This window comes from Nyctereutes procyonoides, unplaced genomic scaffold (assembly GCF_905146905.1).
Source record: "Nyctereutes procyonoides isolate TBG_1078 unplaced genomic scaffold, NYPRO_anot_genome, whole genome shotgun sequence".
Classification (NCBI taxonomy): domain Eukaryota; kingdom Metazoa; phylum Chordata; class Mammalia; order Carnivora; family Canidae; genus Nyctereutes; species Nyctereutes procyonoides.
The window spans coordinates 44816524-44833359 of NW_026575135.1; the positions used below are offsets into that span (position 1 = coordinate 44816524).

Sequence of the window (16836 nt, forward strand, 5' to 3'; positions counted from 1 at the left end):
TGCACATAGAGAACATTTCTATCCTGCAGAAAGTTTTATTGGATAGCGCTGGAGGAGTCTTGTCCTCGCTCACAATAAAATATTTAGGTGGCTATCTCCTAGTGGAAAGCCCTCATGAATAAATGAAATGTTGAAAATTTATTTTTGTTTTTTCTTGTCGTGTCCTTGTGTTGTAACTGCACTGAGGGCAGGGAGTTCACAGATGGCTCTCAGAATCCTCCGCCAGGTTGCTAGAAACTCCAGGCCCCTCCGCTCCTAGCGTCAGCCACCACAGCCCTGCTTATGTCTGTTTTACAAATTGGAGTTTCCTGGTGGCACATCTTGTGCACAAATGGTTGTTTCTTTTAAATGATTGGAAACCTGCTCTAGTCGATGTAGAGAGACCCGGGTGGTTTGGGAAGTTGATAAAAAGAAGTCACATTTTGAGACTTCCTCCTTAGCACACCATCCCCCCACTGCATGGATACCTCTGTGGGTAAATGCTCAGTTAAGTATTATTGCATTATGATCATTTCTAAGATGTCTAGAATAGAGAGCAGGGTGTTGTTCAATAAGCCCAAAAGCAGTAACCTGATAAACAATGAGATAAACAATGATAACTAGTTTTCTAGGACAGCAGGATTTTTTTTTTTTTTGTCTTGTGGAGATTTTTTTTAAATGAAACATTCTTTCCCTTTCTCACCCTCTTTTCAAAATGATTTGATTCTTTAACTTCCTTCTAGAGTGACCGATATAACTTTTAAAAATTATTTCTAAACTCAGGAATTCATGGATTCTTAGTAGGATGTGTTTCAGTTAATTGTAGCTAGTATTGCTCTTGCTGCCAGATTTTCCTACATTTAGCCAATGAAGGCCTCATCACCTTGACTCCTTGTTTTTGGATATAACTAGTAGTTCCTGACAATCTCTCTGCTTCCTTGTACAAGATGTTGCACACTCATGTTGCATATTTCCTGCATAAAATCTGTAATCATTCATTTTGCTAAGGGGCTCGGGGTCTTATTTTTAAAGAAAGAAAAGTTCCATTTTGTCTTTTTTTTTTCTGTTATGTTAACGTAATCTACAGAAACACCGCACAGCACAATACAGAAAGCCGAAAAAAAAAAATCCTTCAGATTCATAGTAGTTTGAATATGAATATACTTGTAACCAGAAAGGGTTACAACGTTAAATTGAAGAGTTGAGTTGATGGCAGCTTATGGGATCACTTGACACAGTGATTTGTGAAGGCTTTTAGGCAAGTGCATTCGTTGTTATCCCATTTCAAATCATGTTCTGCACCCTGGCCCTCTGTACTGTTAGCTTTTGTGATCACACATGTACAGAAGTACAAAAGTGAATATTCGGCTAATTGAAAATCAACAAAATTATTGTTCCTTAAGATCTTTGTCCTGTAAGCAATAAGAAACCGTAGAGCTTTAAATATTTTTTTTCACTTTATTTTAAACTTAGCTAGTTTTTCTCGCAGTTTTATCTGCATGTCCCAGTTAAGGAAAGACACAAAGGGCGAGGCATATAAAAATCTGAGTTAGCCTTCGCTTGGGGCTATTGGATCCACACATAATAATTAGTGATGTAAGGTAAACTATGGTACTTTGCATATCTCTGGACCCCTTTTCCTGCTCTTTTCATTGCAAAGTGCTTGGCAACCCTTTCTCTAGGCTAATGGACATGCCTGTAATACTCACTCATCCTCATTATTTTCGCTGTCAGTGTTTCCTTAAAAATCCATTTCCCGTGTTTGTTCTAAAATTTAAACTCCATGTTACTGATATGCAAGCCAGCATTTCCCCTCTGGCGATATCTCTAAGTAATCAACAAGATATGAAGTGGAGATTAGCTGGAATGAACATCTAGAATAGGTCTTATCTTCACACCTCTCAGCTCCTCTTGTCATCCGGCACCTAGGACACAGGCCATTTGAGTTTAAATATATATGTTCTTTAGCTGCACTCATTCCCAGACCCTATCATTGTTTTAAGTCCAGAGTAACATTTGTAGGTTCATTTGGAAGAATTTGGTCTTCTTAGGCCATCGCAGTCGGGTAGAGGAAAGAGCCAAATCACTTCTTCCCTGTGAGAACATTTCATACATCTACATCTCTGTGATCGCATCGAGTCATTATGGAGCAGTTGGCTCTGATACGCTTGCACAGACACAAATTGAGTCCGACAGGACTGATGTCTCCTAGACTTTCCTGTCATTTGAAATGCTGGCATGAGGATGGGAACAGTGGAAGGGGGAGGGGAGCAGAGCTGATTCCTTTAGCATGCTTCCTATGAAGTTTTGAGAATTTAGCATTTGAGAGCTGTGAACTGCTTGAGAAGTTATTTTCCAGATGAGATTGATAACAATAGCGGATTTGGAGCAGCTGGCTAGCTTTTGGTTTCAAGTAGATGTGTTTCAAAGTATAACTTGCTGCTTCATGCCACCCACAAACCTGTTAAAAATAAAAAGGGCTAGCGAGTGGATTGGTAATTACAATGATCCCCCACCCTTTCTTGTAGTTTTATCTTTCCAGCATTCAAACGACACATGCATAGTAATGAAAAAGATAAGATCTTTAAAAAAATTTTTATTCTCAGGCTCAAGCTCAGTTTCAAAAAAATACAGACTAGAGTATCAGCATTACAATACTTTTTCAAGTACGAGTTATTTTAGTGGATTAGGTTATTTCTGGATATCTCTAGTATTTCCTGTCAAGGATTTTGTACGTGTTTCAAATATTCCAATGTACAAGACTTAAAGGTACACTGTTTCATTTGGCAAAGGCATTCTGATTGTCACACTCAGGTTCTCACAATAATAGAGGAAGCAACAGCATCCGATGCACTCGGTCTCTCTGTATTCAGAGCCTACTCTGCATGAGATGCTGTGCTAGATTTGCTGAAGGTTCCGATAGGAGCAAATATTTATCACTTGAAGAGTCATACTTCAAATTAGTGCTTGGAGCAAATCAGTCATCGCTTCCCTTCTTTTCAGTTCCCACCCAGACCACCATTGCTCTGTGGTCTGAGTTGCTTTTCACCAGGGACTCTTGCTCCGGCCTAATGGTGCCACACTTATGTGTCTGTTCATCTCAAAGGCAATTTTCTTATTCTTCTGCTCTGAAACACTAAGTAGCTTTATTCGTGGTGTGCTGAGTAAATCGGCATTCAGGGCTCACTATGATGTTTTCGTTTCTTCTTCTTCTTTTTCTTTTTTAGCCTGAACCATTTTCTTTTGCCTCATTTTCTTCTGGTTTCCTAATGAATTCATCACTGCAACCCAATGGTCTCAATGTGGTACCTGCACCAGCTGCATCAGCGTCACTCAGGAGCTTGTTACACATGTAAATTCTTGGACCCCTTCACAGCCCTAGTGAACCACAAACTGGGAAGTGGTGCCCAGCTATCTGTTCCCTGCCCCCACCCTCAGCTATCTGTTCTAACAAGCTTTCTAGGTGATTCTGATGCATAAATTTGGGAAGCCCTATTTCAGCCAAACCTGGAGACTCATCTTTTCCAAAGTCCCTTTCCCACTGCCCTGCCTTTGTATGGAATTTCTGGAATGCTTTTCCCTCTTGGTTAAATCCTGCCTCTACTCCCAGGCTCCCTTTGAGATACCGCTTTATCTATGATACCACTCCTGATCCTATCTTTTATGGCATTATTTGGTCTTCCCTTCCTGGCACTCATCACTTAGGAACTTATATTAGTCATCTGATGTATCTGTTTCATTTTCCCTACTAAACTGAAAAGTCATAGAGGATAGAGTCTAACTCATTTTTGTACTTCATGGCACCTTATAGTAAGTGCATTTGTACGCACGCAGTAGGCTCTCTAAAAATAGTTTGTGGCTTATCGATTTTACATAGAAGATTGAGAAAACTAAGCTACTGCCCAGGAGGCATATAAAAATCCTGTTCAATCAAATAGGCTCGGGCTAACTATTGTTTTGACTTATTGAAGCCAAACAGAACATTGATGTGCCTTCAGGGAAGAAGCCAAATGTGCTAGTGTAAAAAATCCTAACCTCTCCTATTTAGCTGGAGAAGTTGAATTAGCCCTGTCACTTCACCTCGTGCCAAGAAAGCAGCTTCTATTATTCTGTCAATAATAGACTTTTATCCAGCACGGTGGAGCTTCTCTTAAATCTTCCCCGTAGCACGGCTGTGCTCTCTCCCACTGACGTATTCACATAGTGTTTCATAAGAAGTGACAGTTCCTTCTCACACAGCACTGCCCAAAAGGTGGCAAGAGCGGAGCGTGGAATTCAAGGTGGTTGGCTTTAGCATAGGCTGACGACTGGAACGAGATGTGCGAGGGCTGCCCCATTTTGCAAACCAAGGCACTGGGACGCCTGGGTGGCTCAGCGGCAGAGCATCTGCCTTTGGCCCAGGGCGTGATCCTGGAGACCCGGGGTGGAGTCCCGCATCGGGTGGGCTCCCTGCTTGGAGCCTGCTTCTCCCTCTGCCTGTGTCTCCCTGTGTCCCTCATGAATAAATAAATAAAACCTTAAAAAAAAAAAACAAAAACAAACAAAAAAACCCCAAGGTACTGCCCTTCTACAGAAGCATCCCGGTTGCAGTCTCCGGCGTCTTGACAAGGGCAATTGCGTCTCTTGCGGTGGTTGTGATGGAACAGGGGGAAGAGAGGAAGAGGTCTAAGCGTCTTTGTGTTTTCTCTCCTTTTCTCTTCCTCTGCCCTTCCAGGCTCTGAAAGTGTTCCAGCTGGGGTTTCAGACCGGACCGACTCGCTGCAGCTCCCGAGGCGGTGCCCGCAAGGTGCCCGCGCGCGCTGCTGCCCCGCGGCAGGATGGTGCCCGCAGGCCGGCCGCTGCTGCTGCTGCTCGTCGCCCTGCTCCTCCGCGCCCAGGCCGAGAGTAAGCCGCCCTCCCTCCCCTGCGGGGCTGGGGCCCTGACCAGTGGCTTTGCTTGCAGCTGACCCCGGGCTCCGCGCCTCTGAATACGTTGCCTTTGGAAGTGAATCCCAGACACTGTGGGATCCTCCTTGGCTACCAGCCAGCCTTTGAAAGGGATTATTGACGTGACTTCCTTACCGTTTCCTCTCTCTCTTAATGCCCCTTTTCTCGTGCATCTAACTGCTCCTACTGTTTTGCCCCCCCCCCTTTTTTTGGTAGTCTTACCAGCCCCGTGGCAAAGATACCATGAGACCAATGATAAAACAACTCAAACCGGTTAACCAGTTGACGGTGCCAATAAGTAAAGACTGTTCAGACCCGTTAGACTTTTATTTAGTTTTGTGGATATTTCTCTGTTTAGAAAAATGCACAGTGTCACATTGAGCCCAATTAAACTTCCAAGCCCCTTGTAGCTGTCATAGCAGCTGTTCTAATGTACTGTTTCCGACAGCTGTCGTCGAGTACAGTATTCAAACAAATCAAGCAGAACTGACAACTTTGTGGCTGGGTGAAGGGTGTAGAAGTGTGACGAGAATTCTGTGGAGTGCAGACACCAAAGTTTGGTTTATTGGACTCAATTTATGAAACTGAGATTGTGGTCAATTAGCTTGCCAATTAATGAGAAGATCATATCTTCTTAGTAATTAGGAAGTCATTAGGTCTACCTTGTTTACATATGTTTCTTTTCCCATCTGGCCTGTGGCCTTTTGGAAGAGATAGTCCTGGAAAAAACATGTGTCTCTGGTGTGGGCTCACCGGCGTGTCTGGTTTCTCCAGACTGGTACAGCTCATGAGTGAGTTGGCCATTCTCTTTGGGAGTCCCCTGGTACTATGAAAATGTGTAACATCTGCAGTCATTAACTTTTCCCTCTGCTGACTGTTTCAGTGAGATTAAATTTGACTCATGTTGAGGATGTTTCGAAGACAAGGATCCTGTGTCATGTTGGCCCCTACCTATTAATTGAATTTTGACAAAAATTTCTTCCATAGCAGCCAATTTCTTTCTTTAAAAAGGGGCTCTGTTTTCTAAAGAGAGTTTTCCAGGACTGAAAGGAATCACGTTAATAACAGGATACATATGGAACACGCATGTTTTAAGCACATTCTCTGGTTAATAATGTATATAGTCTCCTAATTAGCACTTGAGAGTATGGGTTTAAGGTGACGCCAAGGAATGTCTTGGACAATGCCAGCAAATAATTAACCTGGAAAAGATTCAAATGAAAGATGCTTTTGTTATTTTAAAGCCATTTATGTCAAAATCTATTTTAAAGTTTTAATCTAAATTTGGTTTATTAAAGAAATCAGGCATATGGTTTTATTTTTCTGTTTTGGCTAGAACGAAAAAGTATGTTGTTTTACAATTGTTGATTTTTGGCAAAAGCATATCAGCACCTTGGGAATCCACTTTAATTTCAGATCACGGTTTTAGAGATCTCCTTAAAGTTACTAGATATAATTATCACATATCCACAAAGTTATCCTTCTGGATAGGTAGAAATGTCGTTCTACTTTTGTTTAAATCTCTGGCAGAATGTGGCAGGCTGATGTCAAGTACTCTTAAAATTGTTTTAAAACAGTCTACACTACAGATGACCGTCACCTACTCCCCTCTGGCCTATGCCTCCCTTCTCCCTCCACGTGCCCCCTTCACCACACTTCCTCTAAAGCAACCTTACAAAAACGGAAAACAAAGGCCACATTAACAACTTTTAGTTAAATTAAGATGTTTACCAGGCTATATATTTGTATGACATCAGCTTTCAACCTCAAGATGTAACCTGAAAAACAGTCTATACTGTCTTGCTCTTCCCTTTGCAACTACAGAAGGGGGCAGACTTTGCCAGGTTAATTTGTTTAGTTTTGCCTTTGTCTACTTAGCCTTGGTTTAGTATGTTTTCCCTTCAGCAGATCCATTTGGCACTGTTGAATAGGATGTATAGCCTGAGAGTTTCTGATGGAAGAGGAGAAATTGGCCATATTTCTTAAGGTGCCATATTTTGAAATAAGAAAGAACATCCCTTATCAATCTATTGGAGGATATTCATGGCACATGAAAACACGTGGTAGAGTTGGAGATAGGATTTTAGTAACTTAAGGATGTTCAAAGAATAATTGGTAAAAAAGGATCTAGATTATCACCTATCAAATTGTGCCACTATCTTTTCATAAAACACTGAAAAAGCCCAGACATCATAAGTAGCACCGAAGAAGAATTAGACTTTTCATCATCATATAATATAGTATTTCTGAAGCTTTCACTACAGGGGTCACTGGTTTGTTACCCTCTGTTTTGATTAGCACATTTAGCCATATTCTTCCTTTTACGTAATTGTGTTTTGCATGTATACAAGGTATCAGGAGTTCTATTACAAGATTTAATAGTAATTTGTCAGAGCCATTTGAGAACTATGAAATAATTTTTAAAAAATTGTCTTCCCATTTGAGAAAGAAGATGGTGTGGGGGTGGGGAATGCAAAGAAGCCACTCTAGCTTACCACGCTGATTTAATGTGTTCTGCTCACTGCCTTTTGAAATGATTAACTCCAAAGAGCCAAGGAGTCAGGATTATCATCTGCCATGTGGAAGTCATAGTAAAGTGCTAGGTGTGATGTTGCATTAAGTAGGAGAGCTCTTATGAGCCTTGGTTCAAACCCAGGTTGAAAAATTGTGATAATATCCCTTTAGCAGAAAATTATAGTCTTTGCCAGTGCCAATTTAAAATGGCCCACAGATCCCCACTATTATTTGAAAGGCTAGATGTATGCATGGATCTTATTTCTTTTCATCCCTGTCTCTTGAGTGCTTGAAATCATTTGGCTTGTTGTTTCTTGAATGTGTGTACACACGGTAGAGCTGTGGTCTCAGTATAACTTCTGTTCAAGCACAAACACTAGTACTTCTTCATGTCAAGCCAACCAGCTTTCTGGTTTAGGCAGTGGCCCGATTGGGGTTCATTCTGGTTTAGGCAGTGGTGCGACTGAGGTCAAAATCTGGTTTAAGCAGTGGTCTGATTGAGGTCAATTCTGTGATAACATGCATGCACATTGAAAGTAAATTTATATTAGTGAAAAAACTCAGACATCATAAATAGCACTGAAAAATTTTGTATTTTGCATTTATACAAGGTGTCAGGAGTTTTGTTTCAAAATTTAATAGTAGCTTGTCAGAGCCTAAGACTATATATATACGTGTGTGTGTGTGTGTATATATATATATATATACACACACACACATATTCATATATATATGAATATATACTCACACATTTATATATCACAAACCATTTAAATGACCCTTTAAAAGATAAATTGCTTGGGGGATGAAAATGTTCTGAAATTAGATTGGAGTGATGGTACTAATTGAGTAAAAACATCCGAAATGCCATTGGATTGTATACTTTAAGTCAGTGATCTATATGTTGTGTAGATTATATTTCAACAAAACTACCTAAAGCAGGAAAAATAAACTGCTGCTTAACCTAGCAGTTTGGTTGGATTCCCTTGAGTGTTTGCAACCTGAAAGGCAGGTGTGCTGGTTTCTTCAGGCCGGTTCTGATCGACATGCTCCCTGAGGAGGGCAGGAAGAAATCTAGTTCATTTACCAAGCTCATCTGTGTCTTCCTTGTATTTCTTTTCTCTAAATTTACAGATGTTTGGCAAAATAAAAACCTTGCCTTTCCCTCCTCCTCCCCCACTTCTCAATTTAAAGTAGCTAAAGTAGCAACATCCAGCTGTCTGCAACAAGGAAAATATTCCAGCTATTTTACTACTGATCCTTAAGCCCCATTGTGGAGTATCTGTGGCTTTCTGAATTAATTGCTCTCAGCAGAGCTGCACCTACCTAGTAAGGTTCAGAATATGTCACAAAATCAACCACTGTGTACACGTAAAAGCATTTTATTGATTATAGAGGGACTTGATTTTTAAAAATAATCGTAAGTATGACATGTTTCTTAACTCTGATCTCTGTTTGTGACGGGGCCCGTAGCTCAAAGGATGCAACAGTATCTGAAATATTGGTGACTTACTTCTTGTTATTGCTAATAGCCTGGTGGTAGTTGATTAATGCATTCTATGATTTTCTCTTTTTTTTTCCTTTTCTAGTCTCTTAATTTCTTTAATTTTCCTCATTTATTATTTCAAATATCCTTGATTTTTTTGGGAGCCCCACTTGCTCTGCTGCCCATTTTGCTCTGCTTCACTTAATTTTAGAAAAGCCCCAACCAGCGTCCATTGTGAAATTAAGAATCAAAGACAAAAGCACTGGTGATTGGCTGGAAACCATTTCTCTGACCTATAGTTTTGTCTTTTCTCTTTTCCTCAGTTTGCTTTAGCTTTGTTTATTTATTCACCAAAGTCTTATGTGTATGCATATGCACAGAGGGCTTTGTACAAAATGGGGGAGATATAAAAATTTAAAGAATTTGGTTTCATATCGGTTTGTGATCTACCTTCAGAATTCATAGCTCACTTTTTAGAATTTTCTAAAGCAATATTTTCAGAATTTATCTCCAGGTGAGAAATAGTATAAGACCATGGTCTGAGGAGCTGAGGTACATGTTCAGGTCTTGCCTGTGCTACATAATTATTCTGACCATGAGCAGGCTACAAATATCTTGTGCCCCTTGTCTGTAAAATGAAGCTTGAGAACAGCACACTCAATGTGGTTATCGTAAGGATTAAGTAAAGAACTGCATGCAAAGCATCTTGAATCATAGGATTAAATATTCACTAAATGTTGGTTGCTATTATACTTTTTCGTCATTAGCGTGCATCATTTCCAAGTTAGAAGCATCTATGTTTAGATCTCTGTTGACATTTATTATCTCATTAACTTCATAATTTGAGCAGTATCTTTTAAATATGTAAATATGTATCTTTATATATATTAATGCTTCCAAAGGACATTGACTCATTGGCTCATTCATGTATTTAATAGCCTTTTTAATAAATGTTTATTGGACACATTTCTTGTGCCAAGTATTGCCTTAACTACTGGAGATACAATAGTGAGATAATGATCCCTGCCCCAACGGGCTTATACTCTAGAGGGATAGATAAATATTCAACATTAATCTCAGAAGTTTACACTTTATGAATGTGTTAAATGTTATGAGGGAAGGAAATAGGGAGCTTAGTGCCTTGTCTGTTCAGAAGAGTAATAGAAATCTTTCCTGAAGGAGTGACATTGTTTTTAAATTTTGAAATAATTTTAGACTTAAAAGAAGCTGATAAATTGTACAGGAATTTCCCATGTATCCTTCACCCAGTTGTTCCCAAAGTAATATGTTATATAATGACAGTTATATCAGGAAATCAACACTGGCAGGATACTATTAACTAAAGTACAGAGTTGGCTTGTTTTATATTGGCTTATTTTTTAAAGATATATAGTTCTGTTAAATTTGAGCACATGCATAGCTCTGAGAAAATGATTTTTGAGTTCATATCTGATGGGTGAATAGAAGCTAAGTAAACAATATCTGAAAGAGCTATTATGGTCCAAGAAAGAACGTGCTCATGAGCCCCGAGACGGGGATAACCTAGTGTATTCTGGCACTGAAAGGATGGATGTGCCTGGATCCCAGACGGTGAGGAGAGAGAATTCAAATAAGGCTGGACAATAGGCAGAGACTGTCTAATGCAAGGCCTCATAGAACTTGTTCAAGATCTTGGTTTTTATTCTAAGAACAGCTGGGGAAGTGACAGGAAGAGATTTGCATTTAAAAAACATCCCTGTGGCTGCTGGGTGGCGAGATGCTTGGAGCTAGGCCAGCGAGAATGGCTCTGAGATCTGTTGGGAGGCTGGTTAAGAAGCTATGGAAATGATGGGGTACCAGGGACAGCGTGGTGGAGGTTAGGGAGGCAGGACAGCTTTGGCACTGAAAAAGTATTTTAGTTGACTATTGTGAAGATATCTTTCTCTAGAACTTGAACCATGCACAGATGATTATAATTTGGAGTGAAAGAGAAAACTAGGCTAGTAATGGATAAGTAATCCTTATTTTTATTTATTTATGATAGTCACACACACAGAGAGAGAGAGAGAGGCAGAGACACAGGCAGAGGGAGAAGCAGGCTCCGTGCACCGGGAGCCCGATGTGGGATTCGATCCTGGGTCTCCAGGATCACGCCCTGGGCCAAAGGCCGGCGCCAAACTGCTGCGCCACCCAGGGATCCTTATTTTTAATATGGCGTAATATTACGCCACCCGTAATCCTTATTTTTAATATGGCGTGATGTATGTTTCCCAAAAATATATCACTGCTCACTTTATAATTTCCCTTTTTGATTGTATTTCAGGTAATTTTATTTAAACTTATCTTTATGTTAATATCTGTGAAAAAAAAGTAGAACCAGACTCAGTTTAAAATTGTGAATGAGGTTCAATAACTTACTACAAAAATATTTCAAGTTAGTTTTGTTCTGTGGCAGAAGTTTTAAATTTAGTCTGCAGTTTGTGATGGGTTTTGTAAAATCACAGCATAGTGTTATGACAATCATTTTATAGTGCAGTTATTAAATGTGACATTAAAATATACTAAGTACTTATATCCTCATTCTAAAAAACACACAAGATTTCACCTTTGGGCTAAAAGTACAGAATGTATGACAAACCTATTAAATTAAATACAGCCCGGCACTTTTCTTTCGTGGTTGCTTATTGTCAATTTTATTTATTTTCCCCTCATTCCTTATAAAGGGATTGTTGTTTATCCCCCAAAAAGTCATTTATAGCTAAGCTATCATGGCTTCAGGTTGTTACAAAGAAAACCCCTCTAATATCTATATTTATCCTTCAAAGTAGATCTCAATCACAACACTTCATCTAGAATACCTCATTGAGTAAATGCCCACTATGGGGTGGGGGCAGCAAGACAAGGTTATGGACAAAAATGAATGAACGGTATGACTTTGGATGCTTCAAAGATAATAAAGCAAGGTGATGTGCATGACAGTAAGTGGGGGTGAGAGAGCAGGCAGGGTGTGCCCTTTCCTATCAAGGAAGGTGTTGCTGAGCTGAGTGATAGGAAGGGATCAGCCAGGAAAAAGTGGCATTCAGGGCATCCAGACAAAAAGAGCAGTGATTTGCAGAGGAGCCAGTGTGTTTCAAAGGACAAAATAAGGTCCAGAAGACTAAACATAGCCAGTGGGAAGAGATAGGTAGGAGAGGCAGGAGAGCTAGACTCTGTAGGCCTGTGGGCCTTATAAGGAGCTCGGATTGCTAGGCAGAGAGGTAGGGAAATAAAAATATTCTTGGAATATCTACATGTGAGACCTGAGCTGGGTACTATGATTCCTTACCAGAACAAAATAAATATATTTTTTGCAAATAATGCATTGCAGGGTTGGTACAATTTCTTGGTCAAGTTATAAATCCTTGTCTAAATGGCGTAACTGAAATTTCCTTTGTACCAGCCAGTATAGATTTTGAACACTAAAGCTTTCAACTAACAAAAGCACAAATGTCTGCTTTTGGCTCTTTATCCCCGGCCAGTTTTGCTTTTCTTTTAAAGCAGATGGTAGTTTTACATTGGGAAGCATGTAATTAAGTCTGCATGTCCCTTCATCGATATCCATAGCTGGAGAGGACTAAGGAGGGCACGTATGAAAAGCAGATCTGTAATTGGAGGGTGATCGTCAACATTGACTTGCAGGGAAGAAGGGAACTTTAATAGGTCTTTTCTCTGCATGCTTCCATTTAGTCAGGGTGATAGCAATCAACTACTAAGTGATTCTTAGCTTGTATTTCCTCTACAGATGAAAGCATTTAAATAAAAGTTTTCCTGGTTAACCTCTTCCATTGGGGAAAAAAAAAAAGAAAAAGATCTTTATTGCTCATGTGATTTAGCATATTTCGACTTAGTTTTAAGTACAGCAGGGATATAAGGTAATAAATATAATAAGGATTATTAAACCATAACTTCAGTGTATTTACTGTAAAATATAGTACATGTTGTAAACAACGAGATTTGCCTTAAATTCTAGCCCTTCTGCTTGCCTGGAGCAGTTTTCTTAATTCTCCTGACCCTCTGGGAATGCTAAAGTGAAATGCATTACCTGCTACAGGCGGATATTCAGGAAAGGTTTGTTTTCATCCTGTTGTAGATACTGTGATGCCTGACGTCTGCAGAAATCAGCTATCTAGGCTTTTCGCTTCTTGTGATGACTTTCAAGTCAAGGGATTAAGCTCAGATACTTTAAAGCAGCAACAAACAAAACACACAAATAGATAAAAACACCCACATCATAGATTTGTATGTTACCTGTGTGCTGGACTCTAAGTGAAGTCTCCCCGCTCAGTGTTTCTGCCATCAGTTTGCTGCTGGCACTATTGAAATTTAGGGCTAAGTAATCCTTTACTGTTGGGGACTGCCCTGAGTATTGTAGGATGTGTAGCCACATCCCTGGCTTCTAACCTTAGCACCCCGGTCTTCAGATGTGACAACCAAAATGTCTTTGGATGTTGCTCAGTGTGTCCTGGGAGGCAAAATCACCTGTGGTCTAGAACCACTAGTAGCAAGCACACCAGCTCTGGAACAGAATGTGGGGCACAGGTTAAGAGAGGTAAATACTCCTAACTTCTGTGGGGTTTGGAAAGAGGAAATTTTGTCAGACGTATGACAGACCTTTCACACGTTCTCGAAGTCAGCTATGCCAACTGGGAAAGATACAGTTCTGTTTTGTATCTGTTAATCAAAGTCAGATCGTCTGATCTCTTCATGTCTAAGTTTTGTGGTCTAGAACATCAGATGGTAACGGTACGGTTGCTGTGAGGAGTAAATACTAAGCAATGTAAGGTGATTACAACTATGCCTTTGTTTAAACATAGTAGGCACTCAGTAAATGTCAGCCAGTGTTGTTGTATTAACTATGCATTTTATCCTATATGAATTTATTTCTGTTCTATTATTTTTATTTTAGCAATAAAAAGGAGTTTTATCTTCTAGCAATGATTGTGATAATACCTTTCCCCTGCATAATTACTTAAACACTTTTGGGGTGCCTGGGTGGGCTCACTCTCTTAAGTATCTGCCTTCCACTCAGGTCATTATCCCAGGGTCCTAGGATCGAGTCCTGCATCAGGCTCCCTGCTCAGTGGGGGGCTTGCTTCTCCCTCTGTCCTGTGCTTGTGCTGTCTCTCGTTCTCTCTCTTTCTCTCAAATAAATAATTAAATCTTTTTTAAAAATCTTAAAAAATAAACTTTTTATCTTTAGTCTAATTTGTTCTTGGAGTAGGCAATCAGTATACCTTTTATTATAAACACTTCTCAGAGAAAAGAAACCAAAGGTCAGAACAGGTGACCTACCTGGAGCAAAAAAGTGAATAGGTGATGGTGAAGGGCCTAGAACTCTGCTCTCTTGACTCCTTGTCTGGGCAAGGAGGCAGGTCAGTTCAAAGAGGGCAAGTTCAAGAATTCCAAATGCACAACAGTCTGAGCCATGTGCGGAGGGCCCAAGTGATGCCACCAGAACAGCAGGCCCCGGAGCCCAGCTCTGCTGTGGGTGTCCAGAAACCCTGATGATCATCCGAGTGAGGATTCACAGTCATGGAGGAAAGATTAGATCATATCCACAGTTTATGCACTACATGAGAATTGGAGAAGCATCAAATGGCTTTTAGAAAAGCTCCTGTGCCATTTTAATTTAACAAAGGAGAAAATACTATCAGTTTGGAAAATGTTGCAATTCTGTGCAGCCAGTGTTTTATTATGAAATGATTTTTATTTTTCCTTAGACTTCCTTGCTATTCTTATCTGTCCATTTGATTCTAAATTGTCAGTGGTAAGGTCTGCCTTCAAGATTTTATCACTGTAATCATGATGTCGTCATCCTCGTAGAGTGTGATAGACTGGGAATCAGGGCCAAGGAATTTCACAGCACCTTTCAAGGTGTAGTCAGATTCCTCACCCCTGGAATGTGAGTTGGTACTTTGATGCGCTTTAACCAATAGAATGTTGCAAAATTGATGCAACTCCAGTACTGGATCTAACCCTCAGGATCTGGGTGCTTCTACGTCCTCTCTGTGGCACCTTGAGTCATTATCGAATGATCCCCAGTTACCCTGCAGTCGCAACCCCACCCAGAGAGAGAAATGCCTAGACTATGCCCACATTGTAGCCCTCCCAGGTGAAGAGCCAGCTATGTGAGTGAAGCCATCTTCTCTCTCTAACCAGAGTCCAGCCTCCTCCTGGTTACTGCAAACCACGTGAATGATGTCAGGTGAGAGGAGGAGGAGGCCCACCCAGCTGAAGGCTGCATTGGCAGAACCTTCTGCAAAGAAATCTTTGTGTTAAAGGAAGTTTTGAGGTGATTTAAAACACTCCAATAAATGACTGAAATACATGGTGATTATTGTCGTCAAAATGAAGCACCGGTCAGCTTGGGGAGCAACCTTGGACCTGTGGTTGCTTTATTGCTTGACTGAGGTTCTGGGTAACAAGCACCTAAAGGTGGTCCTTTTATAGGTAGATGAACACGTCAGTGTACATCAGTTGAAACCCTACCTAGTGCTACAACTCTGAAACCCTTACACGTTTTGCATTTTTTTTTTTTTTTTTAGGATTTAGAGAGAAAACACATGTGAGTGGAGGAGGGGTGAAGGGGGAGGGGGAGGGGAGTGAGAGAGACAGGGAGGGGGTTGAGAGAGAGAGAGAGAGAGTCTCAAGCAGACCCTCTGTTGAGCATAGAGCCCAATGTAGGGCTGGATACCGCCACCCTGAGATCATGACCTGAGCTGAAATCAAGAGTTGGACATTTAGCCTACTGAGCCCCACAGGTGCCCCAGCACATTTTGCATGCTTTCTGACTGGAGGCTGGCATGTGTTTTCTGTATCTTTGGGGGCTATATAGTCTGTTACAATATTCAACTCTGCTGTTACAGGAAGAAAACAACCACAGGCAATATATAAATGCGAGTGGGGTGCTTTAGTAAAAGTTTACTTAAAAACACGAGCTGTGAGTCAGATTTGGTGTGAATTCATGGCTTGACAACCCTGCTTTTGACCTTACATTGACATTCTCACCAGACAGTGGGAAAAGGGAGACTAGGCCACAGTGGAGGACCTTGTTTTAACCTGGTGAGATTGGGGAAGGAAAGGAGATGTGTTTGATTAGCCTCTTTTAGCACTTCGCTTTGTTAGTAATGTTTATTATGAGCAGATTAATTAGAATAAATAAGTTCAAGGAGCATATCTCTTGATAAACAGAGATGTTTAATAGTGCTTAACCTTTAGAATTTATGCGGCAAAAGCTTTGCATGTTACTGCACTTTATGTCTTTTGGGGGTGCTTCAGGTACTCGGCTGCTAGTGCCACTTCAAATTGCAAACTCCTGAAAAATGAATAATTTATCAGCTGTGGGATAGTTCTCATTGCACTGTGAGCCTGACATTTGGAGCTATGAACGCCTTAAATAGAGAGAAAAAAGTTCTGGAAAGCGTTCCATTTGATGGGAATGTTGTAACGGCTCTGTAAAGAAACAGGTTTGTAATCATGCGTATTGAAGCCTGATATTGGTTTCATAGAGACAAGCAAAAACAGAAACGTCATGGTGAATTTGGTCACATCATAGGTGCTTCTGGTAGAGATGTCCCGTGTACCATCTCAGTGCTTATAAATCAAAAGCAAAATAAAACTAACAAGAAAGTACCATTTATCCAGCAGCAATGTTCAGAACTAACACATACGATGCAGTATGTCAGCACATTGCAAAGCCCTCATGGGGTGCAATGAGGGGACAGTTTGCAAGTGATTGCAACTGGAATTCCTGACTCGCAGGGGAGACTATGAGGAACCAACTGTTGCCAGTGGTGCTGGCAATTAGGAGAAGGCACACGTTTCCGAAAATGTATGAAAGCATAACTCTAAGGACAGAGGCTGTATAGAGTTGTATGCAGAAGTAGGACTAATTATATTAAACAAAAGTCTTG

The 16836-nt window shown here is 40.5% G+C and overlaps 1 protein-coding gene across 16 annotated transcripts in view; it reads left to right on the plus strand.

Annotated features, from left to right (window-relative positions):
* Positions 1-16836, plus strand: part of PTPRD (protein tyrosine phosphatase receptor type D) — a 504675-nt gene that overhangs the window by 104426 nt on the left and 383413 nt on the right. For all 16 annotated transcript variants that reach the window (XM_055302389.1, XM_055302395.1, XM_055302392.1 and 13 more), the window contains exon 2: positions 4694-4863. In XM_055302389.1, coding sequence (XP_055158364.1) covers positions 4797-4863 — 67 coding nt within the window. In that variant the 5' untranslated portion in view covers positions 4694-4796. The remainder of the gene's footprint in view (positions 1-4693; positions 4864-16836) is intronic.